At 42.7% G+C, this 12,474-nt stretch overlaps 1 protein-coding gene across 3 annotated transcripts in view; it reads right to left on the reverse strand.

Annotated features, from left to right (window-relative positions):
* CEP85 (centrosomal protein 85) overlaps positions 1-12,168 on the reverse strand; it is a 34,924-nt gene extending 22,756 nt beyond the window's left edge. For 2 of the 3 annotated variants that reach the window (XM_046020007.1, XM_046019989.1), the window contains exons 1-3: positions 12,058-12,168; positions 5,977-6,052; positions 2,262-2,414 (exon numbers count right to left, since the gene is read on the reverse strand). In XM_046020007.1, the coding sequence (XP_045875963.1) occupies positions 2,262-2,414; positions 5,977-6,031 (208 nt within the window). In that variant the 5' untranslated portion in view covers positions 6,032-6,052; positions 12,058-12,168. The remainder of the gene's footprint in view (positions 1-2,261; positions 2,415-5,976; positions 6,053-12,057) is intronic. The other variant, XM_046019999.1, reaches the window with a different exon arrangement.
* Positions 12,169-12,474: the final 306 nt, after the last annotated feature.

Here is a 12,474-nt window from a genome sequence, read left to right on the forward strand (position 1 = left end):
TTGGGTATATAGGTAGAACTGTTGAGTCATAGGGTAACTCCATGTTTACCCTTTTGAAGATCTGCCAAACTGCTTTCCAAAGCAGCTTCAACATTTTACACACCCACCAATAATGTATACAGGTTCCAATTCCTTGACATTCTACCAAAACTTGTTATTATCTTTTTGATTATAGCTATCATAGTGGGTGTGACATCTGATAAAGTACTAAAGTGACTAGTTTTGTAATCAAGTAATCTAATCACTTTGAAATCCAGCTTTCTCAGGGTGCCTGGGTGGCTCAGTTGGTTGAGCGTCCAACTCTTGGTTTTGGCTCAGGTCATGATCTCAAGGGTTGTGGGATCTAGCCCTGTGTAGGGCTCTGCACTCAGCAGAGAGTCTGCTTGAAGATTCTCTTCCTCTGCCCCTCCTCCCACTTATGATCTCTCTCTCTCTCTCAAATAAATAACTCTTTGAAAAAAAAAAAAAAAAATTCAGGGATGCCTGGGTGGCATCTGGATGCCGGTTGGGCCACTGCCTTCAGCTCGGGTCATGGTCCTGGGGTCCTAGGATCGAGTCCTGCATCAGGCTTCTTGTTCAGCGGGGAGCCTGCCTCTCTCTCTGCCTCTGCCTGACGCTCTGCCTGCTTGTGCTCTCTCTCTCTCTCTCTCTCTGACAAATAAATAAATAAAATCTAAAAAAAAAAAAAAAAAAAGATTCAGGTTTCTCGGCTGTAAAATGGAAATAATATTTCACAGCATTCTCAAAGATGTTAATGAAAAAATATAGAGGGGCGCCTGGGTGGCTCAGTGGGTTAAGCCGCTGCCTTCGGCTCAGGTCATGATCTCAGGGTCCTGGGATCGAGTCCCGCATCGGGCTCTCTGCTCAGCAGCAAGCCTGCTTCCCTCTCTCTCTGCCTGCCTCTCTGCCTACTTGTGATCTCTGTCTGTCAAATAAATAAATAAAATCTTTAAAAAAAAAAAAAAAAGAAAAAATATAGAAAAAATTTAGTGTAGTACCCATCACAAAGTATTTAATAAATAGTTATTATTACCATCAGGTCCTCTGCCCTCTAGGAACTCACTATCTAAATGAAAAAATAAAACACGCTTGTGATGCTTGGCTGGCTCAGTCAGTAGAGCAAGGGGCTCTTCATCTTGGCTTGTGAGTTCAAAGCCATATTGGGTATAGAGATTACTTAAATAAATAAAATTTTTTAAAAAAGAAAATACTCTTGTAAAAACACTGTCTGGCAGTTATTACTTAATTTAAGTGCCCCCCAAATGGCAGACACAATGAAGATTACAAGATGGCAGAGAGGGAGGGGTGCCTGGGTGGCTCAGTAGAATGAGTGTCTGCCTTCAGCTCAGGTCATGATCCCAGGGTTCTGGGATTTAGCCCTGCATCACACAGGGCTCCCTGCTCAGCAGGGAGTCTGTTTCTCCCTCCCCCTGCTCTTGTTTTCTCTCTCTCTCCACCCTCCCTCTCAAAATAAATGAAATCTTATTTTTTAAAAAAGATTGCAGGGCACATTCCCAGGATTGAGTCCCACATAGGGCTCCCTGCTCCACAGGGAGTCTGCTTCTCCCTCTGACCTTCCCCCTCTCGTGCTCTCTTTCTTTCTCTCTCTCAAATAAATAAATAAAATCTTAAAAACATTAAAAATAAATAAAAAGGTTGTAGAGAGGGAGATCAGTAATGGGTAGAAGGGATGGGAAAAGTCTAGTCAGACACTTCACTAGATTTTGAAAAATAAGATCAGCACAGCTGGGAAGGGCAAGAAGAGGTGGAAACAACACAAATGGGCCTGGATTAAAGAAGAAAAGAGCTCAGATATCCAAAACAACAACAACAACAACAACAAAATTCTGTGCTTTTTCATCGCATAGTAAAACACCACACTCTGTAACAGTAAGAAATATATCTGATTGGGTGGGAAAGCCAGATCACAAAATTAAGGCCTCTGAACTTTATCCTCCAAGTAACAGAAGCAGTCGAGGATTTACAGGAAAGGGAAACCATAAAACCAGCTTTTATAAAGATTAACCTGGCAGCAGAGGGAAAAGACTTGAGGACAAGAAACCTATAAAAAGTTATTAAAATAGGACAAACAGTAAAAACTGAAAGAAAAGGGCCAAATGTAAGAAACAGAGTAAAAAAATCAAGCAAACTCCTTGGCTGAAGGGCCCAAGTTATGAATATTCTGGAATTGACCGTATACATGGAACACAATCTGAAAATGACAACACATATTAGTAATCAAAACATTAATCCAAACTTACCTTCTGCAATGTCTGAGCATGATGTGCCAATGGCTGTGTCTCCACTGTCAGCTACACTTGAGCAGCGGCTGAAGCGACTCCGAAAAGCCTCTGAGATAACTGGGGTCTGCCATTCAGTCCCCAGGGAATTACCCTTTTGAATTACACTGGAACCTGAAACAAGCAGCATTTCCCATCTTTAGTGTGAACCAGTTGATGTAACCCCACAAAACTGTTTAAATAAAGCACTTAAACCTATGAAAAAACAGCATCACTCTCTCTCTCCTGTGCCTATTTCAGCCTCTCTAAATTAGTTAATTTTGAATGGAAATAGCATGAGATGTGAGAATGTTCAGACAGAAAAGACTCACCAAGAACCCAGGAATCTATCAGTAGCTACCATTTTTTTGAAATCTAGAAGTCCTAACACTTTACCAACATGATCTCTTCTACTTGCTTACTGAACAGTATCATCACCCCTATTTTACAGAGGACAGAGCTGAGATTTGAACCCCGGTTGTTTTGATTACAATATCCACATTCTTTTCTATTAAAGGATTTCTCAGTAGGTGCTTCTGGCATACTGGGCATGACAATTCCTCCATGTGTAGTCTATACATGTCAGATTGGTTTAGCATCCTTGGTCCCTATTAAATGCCAGTAGCAGCCCCTAACCCTATCCCACCATCACTATGAAACATGAAAATATACTATATGTTTCCAAATGTTACTTAGGGTAACAGGCAGTCCAGTCTCTTGTTGAAAACCATTGCTTGGGGGTGCCTAGGTGGCTCAGCTGATTAAGTGTCTGACTTCAGGTCAATTCATGATCTAGGGGTCCTGGGATCAAGCCCTATGTTGAACTCTGTGCTCAGCAAGGAGTTTGCTTCTCTCCCTCTGCCCTTCACCCCACTCGTGTGCATGTGGGCTCTCTCTCAAATAAATAAACTGAAAAGAGAGAGAGAGAGAGAGAGGAAGGAAGGTAGGAAGGAAGGAAGGAGAGAAAGAAAAAAGAAGAAAACTGTTGCTTGACTGAACTGGGGTACCTAGTGAGTGGGGTGAATCCAGATCATGGTTAAGCCTTAAAAGTCAATCTGAAGAGTTTAACACTATTTTGAGTGCAATGCAAAGAAACCACTAAAATTTCTAAGTGGGTTAAGACAAAACTAGATTGAGGAGTTTTTTTTTTAAGATTTTTATTTATTTATTCAACAGAGAGACAGAGTGAGAGAACAAGTAGGCAGAGTGGCAGGCAGGGGGAGAGGGAGAAGCAGGCTCCCCACACGGGGCTCAATCCCAGGACCTTGGAATCATGCCTTGAGCCGAATGTAATCATTTAACCAACTGAGCCACCCAGGCGCCCCAAGACTGAGGAGATTTACTGAACTTTATTAGTTTGCTACTTGAGGGCCATAGGTAGCAACCATTCAATAAACACTTGATTTACTAGTATTCATTGTTAAAAATAAAAAACAAACTATAATTTTTCTGAACTGTATCTGATGATCCATGTAAATAAATGGACAAAAACGTAATGATGGCTACTTATCCGTTTAAAATGTCAGAGTTTTAGCTGAAATCAGAAAACGAGGTTCTACAGACTCTTTGATTTAGTGGGAAGCAAATGATATTTGAACACAAATCACTTTATTCTTTTCTTCCAATTTTAGTGCTTCTCCCATCTTTTTAACTCACTTTCTTCTACTTTTGCTACCCTCTGCCTTCTACTGAAGGCACTCTAACTTTCCCCAAGGACTTATTCTTGGGGTCACAGTGGACTGCCTTATGTGAAAGAATCTATATACATGCAGTAATCGATAATAATCTTTCATAAGACATACCCAATGATCAGAGCTTCTGATTAGCATAAGATTAGCTGGTGTTACTATCTGTACCTATAAGCATAATTCTAGCTAGAAGGAAAGAAATTTGAGTTCTAGGTAAGTCTATATGGTGTTATCTCTCTAGCCAGTAGACAAATTTCCAGGCCTTCCAAAATACTGAAAATCGCTTGAGGGCCTCTATTACCATCTTTTTGGCCTCTTACTTCTTGTTATCACTACTAATCTTCCATTCTTTACCACTACCACTTTTCTATCTGCTCACTCCATACATTGATTACATCAATTCTGAAGAGATATTTGCTAAAATAAAAATGTATTTTATGGGGTGCCTGGCTGGCTAAGCTGGTAGAGCATCCAACTCTTGATCTTGGGGTTGTGAGTTTAAGCCCTATGCTGGGTGTAGAGATCACTTTTTTTTTTTTTTTAAAGATTTTATTTATTTATTTGAGAGAAAGATCATAAGCATGGGGTAGGGGTAGAGGAAGAAGCAGACTCCCTGCTGAGCAAGGAGACCAATGCAGGACTTGATCCCAGAACTCCAGGATCACCGCTCAAGCCGAAGGCAGACGCTTAACTGACTGAGCCACCCAGGAGCCCTAGAGATCACGTAAATAAATAAAACTTTTTAAAAATGTATTTTGGTATAGGTACAGAGGCTTATGCTTATTTCAAAATTCAAGTTTGAAAGCTGAAATTTTTTTGTTATGCCACATGTCCTATCACTAACATCTTTTTAATCAAAATATTAAGACTATTATTAATCAAATGAAAGACTACTAAAGACAAAGTCATCAGAAAAGCAGTGAGTTTTGTTAGAAATTGCTATATCCCCCAAATTTGTGTGTTATAACATAACTGTCATTAGAAATTATACAATCCAGGGGCGACTGGGTGGCTCAGTGGGTTAAAGCCTCTGCCTTCAGCTCAGGTCATGATTTCAGGGTCTTGGGATCGAGCCCCGCATTGGGGCTCTCTGCTTAGAGGGGAGCCTGCTTCCTCCTCTCTCTCTGCCTGCCTCTCTGCCTACTTGTGATCTCTGTCTGTCAAATAAATAAACAAAATCTAAAAAAAAAAAAAAAGAAAAGAAATTATACAATCCAGCCCTAAAACAGTGAATGGCATGTAGCAGATGTTCAATAAATATCTGTTGAAGGAATCTTGAACTGATTCAACAAATGTTTTTCAAAATGCTTAATCTATGCAAGGCAGCACTCCTAGGAGAATACAACAAAGATCTAATAAATGCTGTAAGGCACTGTAGGATTTTAAAGTTAAATAAAATATATCCTTCGTTGAAAAAATGTACCCCTCTTTTCATAAACACCTCAGAATTCAAAAAGCTATTTTTCTAATCTCCCTTCTAAATATACCACATCTGTTTATTTACATATTTATGTATGTTTAACATATATATTTAATATATCCACTTAATATACCTACTGAGCTTTAAAAATCTTGTCAATCCATTCTAAAGATAAATTCCTGAGTCTCTAGTGACAATATAACTGAGACTGTTGGCATCCAAGAAGAATTCCAATCTTTGTGGGCTAGCAGATGACTGACCCACCCACAGGACTACAAAGACAACATAGAACACAGTAATTTATGCTGTGTTTTTCTGATTTCAAATGGAACTATGTTCCAAAGTCATTCTGTTCCTTCATGTGTCCTCCCCTCCCAATCAATCATGTGGTCTTCTTGGAAGCCACGAAGGACCAGAGATAAATAGTTGTTCTTTTGGAGAGGCCTGTCTTTCTATTCAATATAGCCTCATGTTATTTTTGTTCTTTAAGTACCAGCATTTTAGTGAATGTTTGTTTGCTAAGTATTTCCTTTAAAGGAAATTTCTGTTATGAAAAAACAGAGCAAAGGTCAGAAAACTGACTACTCACCTGGTGAAGTGGCATGAGAAATCCTCTCACTTGGGTATTTCTCCTGCATGGCCATCAACACCGTTATTTGAACCAACTGTAAAATGAAGGAATAACCAGTCAGAGCTCTCCACTATCTTTTAATTCCTTGTAACTGGCTCCCATTCAACTGAAACTGTCAAAACCACACAGGATTCGTCTTCCACATGTTTTACTCCTACAGATATATATATATTTTCTAAACATTTTATTTATTTATTTGACAGAGATCACAAGTAGGCAGAGAGGCAGGCAGAGAGGGAGGAAGCAGGCTCCCTGCCGAGAAGAGAGCCCCTTGTGGGGCTCGATCCCAGGACCCTGAGACCATGACCTGAGCCGAAAGCAGAGGCTTTAACCTTTACACTGAGCCACCCAGGCGCTCCCTAAAGATATATTTTTAAAAAATATTTTATTTATTTATGTGAGAGAGAGCATGAGAAGGGGGAGGGGTAGAGGAAGAGGGAGAAGCAGACTTCCCTGCAGAGCAGGGAGCCCAACACGGGGCTCAATTCCAGGATCCCAGGATCATGACCTGAGCCGAAACAGATGCTTAACTGATTGAGCCACCCAGGCACCCTTCCTACAGATATTTTTTGAGGCAAACCAACTCCTAATAGTCCATCCTACTTCTCTTCCTAAAGTGAGAGAAAATCTAGAACCAAATAGAGATTCTCAATACTGATCCTGTATGTCCTAGAATTCCTCAACTGTTGCAAAAGTTAAAAATAATATTATTTTCATTTTATTTTTTAAAAGATTTTATTTATTTATTTGAGATCAAGAGGGAGAGGGAGAGGGGCACAGGCATGCAAGATTAGGAGGAGGGGCAAAGGGAGAGGCAGAAGCGGGCTGTCCAGTAAGCAGGGAGCCCAATGACTCTGGGCTCAATCCCAGGACCCTGGAATCATGATCTGAGCTGAAGGCAGACACGTAACTGACTAAGCCACCCACGTGCCCCATAATATTACTCTCAATTAACACACTTTACCACAGATTTACTTAGCCATGGAAACAGGATAAGAGAGTGGGGTAGAGAAAGAACTAAATAACCAAACCAACAGTGTATTATTATGACTCAATTATCAACATAAATTCCCCAATTCCTCCAGTAATGAAAGTTAATTATAAGATACACAAAAAAAAATAAATAAGATGCACAAATAAAATTCTTGGTCATAAGAAGAACCCCAATTCTCAGCTGGGAACACAGATTTTCTTACCGTTTATATTTATTCTAATGGTAGGCTGTGAGAATTCAGCAAATGTCTGATCACTATCTGTGTAAACAAAAGCCTTAAATAACGGTAACTAACAGTAGCAAATAATATCTTATATTTGCATAGTACCTGAGGGCAGGGCAATACAGGGAAGTGGTTCAGAGTATGTACTTGTGATCAGACAGCTTGGGTTTGAAGTCTGACTTCATTAGCTGTGTAACGTTGGGCAAATTTTGTAGTATCTCTATACCTCAGTTCCTTCACATAAAAATGAAGATGGGGGGACCTGGGTAACTCAGTTGGTTAAGCACCTGCCTTGGACTCAGGTCATGGTCCTGGGGTCCTGGGACTGAGATTGAGTCCCTAGTCGGGCTCCCTGCTCAGCAGGCAGTCTGCTTCTCCCTCTCCTCCCAGCTCATGCTATCTCTGTCTCTCTCTCTGTCTCAAATAACAAAATCTTTCAATAAATAAAAATGAGGATGGGGGCAAGAGTAGGAGGAGGGGCATATTGGGTGGCTCAGTCAGTTGGGCATCTGACTCTTGATTTCGGCTCAGGTCATGGTCTCAGGGTTGTGGATGAAGCTCTATGTTTGGCTGCGCATTCAGCAGGGAATCTGTTTGAGATTCTCTTTCCCTCTCCATCTGCCCCTACCCCTGCTTGTGTGCATGCACTCACTGCCTCCCTCTCTCAGATAAATAAGTAAATCTTAAAAAAAAAAAGTGAAAATGAGGATAGGAGTGGTTGGTTTGGTCTGTCAGTTAAACGTCCAACTCTTAATCTCAGCTCAGGTCTTGATCTCAGGGCTGTGAGTTCAAGCCCTGTGTTGGGCTCCATGCTCGGTGTGGAGCCTACTTAAAATAGTAACAATAAAAATAAATAAAAATTAGAATAAAGACAGGACCTAATTCATGCCAATTCATTTAAAATTAACTCACATCAGGGGCACCTGAGTGGCTCAGTGGGTTAAAGCCTCTGCCTTCAGCTCAGGTCATGATCCCAGAGTCCTGGGATCGAGCCCCACATCGGGCTCTCTGCTCGGAAGCAAGACTGCGTCCCTTCCTCTCTCTCTGCCTGCCTCTCTGCCTACTTGTGATCTCTATCTGTCAAATAAATAATAAATAAAATCTTTAAAAAAAAAATTAACTCACATCAGTGCCTGACACATGTAAGTGCTTAATTATGTTTTTATTATTATTACTTGGCAGTTTACATCAATAAAAAATGAGATATGATTGACCTTGGAAGATACAGTTTGAATTTAGAAACTGAATTTATAAGAGTCCCCAAAGAGTCTGGGACAAACTCAATTGATAGATCACAATTCTTAGAAGTGAAATTCAATTTTGGTGAGAAAACAAAGGTTATATGGGTACTATTTCTCTAATGTGCTTTACTGACCTCTATAGTTTTCTCTTAGTAACAACAACACAAACCCTTGCTAATTCAAGGCATCTATAAATGGTACATAGTGGGTAAGAAATGATTGTTCAATAAAAGCTTCAATTTATGGCTATTATCATTTAGTGTGTTCCTGGTGACACAGAAGGATTAGATTATCTACATAGCAGTGGTATCAAATGGTCAACATCAAAGTCCTTTTCTTCACTTATGAAGAAAGTGGGTGGCTCAGTGGGTTAAAGCCTCTGCCTTCAGCTCAGGTCGTGGTCCTGGGGTCTTGGGATGGAGCCCTGCATCGGGCTCTTTGCTCAGCGGGGAGCCTGCTTCCCTTCCTGTCTCTCTGCCTACTTGTGATCTCTGTCAAATAAATAAATAAAATCTTTAAAAAAAAATTACTCTGTAACTCGGAAATTCCATTCCCAAGTATATGTTCAAGAGAAATAAAAACATGTTCACACAAAATTTTGTACATGAATGTTCACAATAGCATTACTTACAATAGCTAAGAAGCAGAAAAAACTCAAATGTCCATCAACTGATAAACAGGTAAATTCCATTTATATGAAATGTCCAGAACTAGAAAATCCATATACACGCAGATTAATGGTTACCAAGTACTAAGAGGAGGGAGGTAAGGGAATGGGTAACAACTACTAATGGACATGGTGTTTCTTTCCAGGGGGATCAAAATCTCCTGAGACTGGATAGTGGTGGTGTCTGCACAACCTTGTGAATGTACTAAAACCACTGAATTGTACGCACATAAAACTGAATTTTATTGTACATGAATTTTACCTCAACTAAAAAAAAAAAGAAAAACTCCCACAAGGAGTAAAACTGTATGAAAGAGATAATTCTCTCTCTCTTTTTTTTTTAAAGATTTTATTTATTTATTTGACAGAGAGAGATCACAGGTAGGCAGAGAGGCAGACAGAGAGAAAGGAGAAAGCAGGCTCCCTGCTGAGCAGAGAGCCCGATGCGGGGCTTGATCCCAGGACCCTAAGATCATGACCTGAGCCGAAGGCAGAGGCTTAACCCACTGAGCCACCCAGGCGCCCTGATAATTCTCTTTTTTCTTAAGTAGCCTCCAAGCCCAGAATGGGGCCCAATACAGGGCTCAAACCCACAACCCTGAGATCAAGACCTGAGCCAAGACCAAGACTTGGATGCTTAACCGACTAAGCCACCCAGGTGCCCCTGGAAGAGGTAATTTTTCAGTTTTTCCTACTAAGTTCAGAAGTAGATGAGCTACTGATGGTTTCTAAGACCATCTGAAGGACATAAAAATTTCCTGAGATAAAAGTGAGAGAAATGAATGTACAAGAAGTAACAAAAATAACCAATTACACAGCCAAGAAAGGTAGGAGTGAATGGAAGCAAACAGAAGAAACACCCACATTGATGGTTTCTATCTTCAAAGTCCTTTAAACTACTGAAGTATTCATTCAACAAATTTAACAAGTACTGAATATTTACTACCCACAAAGAACTGTGCTAAACACTCTATTACAGGTATAATGTCTTATATTTAATGCTCACATCAAATCTATGAGGCAGTTATTACTACCCTTATTTTATGGATGAAAAAAATGAAGGTTGAGAGAAGGGAAGGTTATATAGATAGAAGAGGCTTCAAGGTCACGACTGTGTTCTAATGCTATAGAGATTCTAGTCTGCATTCTTTCTCTGTGTGACAAAAAGAAATAAAGGTAGTTATGAAGGCACCATAAGTTGGGATTTTCTGCTTCAGACACAGCCAGAGCTGAAAGCCCCAAAGTAGTTAGGAGCAAGGATAGCTCATACAGTTTCTTCACGTTGCTCTTGGTTACCACCCCGGCTCTATTTCCCAAGTTGCCTCCCAAGAATTAGGTTTTGACTTTTATAAGTATTTCTCCCCTTGAAGAATTATGTTAGTATGGAATGTCACACTTGGCAGCTGTTGAGAATCCACACCAAGACAGCAGAGGACATGAAGGGATACGCAGCTGACAAAAGCACATTAAGAATCTCACACCACTGGGATGCCTGGGTGGCTCAGTGGGTTAAAGCCTCTGCTTTCGGCTCAGGTCATGGTTCCAGGGTCCTGGGATCGAGCCCCACATTGGGCTCTCTGCTCAGTGGGGAGCCTGCTTCCTCCTCTCTCTCTGCCTGCCTCTCTGCCTACTTGTGATCTCTGTCAAATAAATAAATAAAATCTTTAATAATAATTTAAAAAAGGAATCTCACACCCTTGCACTATTTTCATGTCCTTGATCATTCATTAAACCAGACCTAAAGAAAGAGAAGCCAAATTCTTCCCAAGAAGTTGCCTTTTCAAAAGTCCCGAGACCTACACCACCACCAGACCATCATAAAACCTACAAGGCCTAGGGGGCAGGAAATGAGGCACGGTTATCTTAATCATCCTGGTATCATCACCCTTCCCTACCTCGCACACAGTATTCCATTCATCAGCCAAAATTTACTGAGGGCCTACTATTCACCTGGCTCTGTGCCATGTGGTGGAAATACCCTGGTGTAAAAGATAAACGGGATTCTGATCTTCCTGTTTTAGTGTGATGGGAGTGCTGAATACCCTCTATTGAACAAATTCGCTGTAACCCACTGAACTTGTGGTCCGTCCAAAGCACCAGCTCCTCCTTGCCTTATGTAGAGCAGGGTGGTCTAGACAATCTGGATGCTCCTGACATTTTAGGTCAAATAAGTCTTTGCTTGGAGCGGGGGAGGGGAGGCTGTGCTGCACAAAGTTGGATGTTTCGCAGCAGCCCTGACTTTCTACCCACTAGTACCAGGAGCAATCCCTGAGTTGCGACAAACAAAATTGTCTCCTGACACTTGTCAACTACCAGTGCGGGCTGGGAAACTCCAGCCTAGCGCCTTCACAAGAGCTGTCTGTCCCCCAACCCTAAGTCTCTATTCATCCTGTGACTCCCAGCCCCAACTTCCCTGCCTCAGGGAGGGCTCCCTGCCCTCTCGGACTACACGGGCGCCTTCTGCCTAGTGCTGTGTACTTCTCCAGCCCACACCATGCAGCGCTAACCGAGTCGTCATCCGCTTCACGTCTACTCTTCTCTGGGACCGTCCGCTCCGCAAAGGCAAGCAACGTGCTTCCCGCCGTCCCCTCCCCCGGCGACTGGCACAGGGCCTACCCTTTACAAAGGTAAAGCAACAGCTATGGAGTGAACGATGGAGAAAGCCACGCGAAGAGGGCAGGGAGGCAAGCGAGTCGCGAGGGGGCGTGTGCCGGGCTTTATTTTAGGAAGCCCAGCGAGTGAAAAACCCAGAGGGGACGACTTAACAGCTCCGCGCATGCGCTTCGCTCTCCCACGGCCCCCGGATAAGGTAGGTCATGAGTGTCTGGGGCTCCTCTGGGGCTCCTCCCGGGCTCCCCAAGGTGGGGCGGGATCTCCTAGCCCAAGAAGGGCGCCCGAGGGGAGGAGGACTTACGTAGGGCCGAAAGCGGGCGGCGAAATCCCTTACCCAGGGACGCCGACTGCGGCCACCACGTCAGCCGCGGGCGGCGATTCACTTCCTCAGCTCGCCTAACGGCCGTTACACACCCACCAGGCCGCGCGCCTTAGAGCGCGCGCCGCCCCACCCCGCCCCTTTCTGCCCGCCTGTGGCCAATCAGGAGTCTGGCCGCGCCGGTGTTCCGCCCCCGCACGCTGCGCTCCGCGCCGGGAGCGGACGGATCTCTCTGCGCATGACCCCGCCGCTTATTCGAGCCTCTTCTTCAGCCTCTAGCCAGGTCTCGCCTGTGGGCGGAGCCCTCGTCTCTCGGGTCTGGAGTGGCTTGCTGGGCTTGGGCGGTTGGAGGAGCTGGAGGCCAGGGAGAATCATTCGGGAGCCCCATCCCCAAACACC

This window comes from Meles meles, chromosome 1 (assembly GCF_922984935.1).
Source record: "Meles meles chromosome 1, mMelMel3.1 paternal haplotype, whole genome shotgun sequence".
NCBI lineage: Eukaryota > Metazoa > Chordata > Mammalia > Carnivora > Mustelidae > Meles > Meles meles.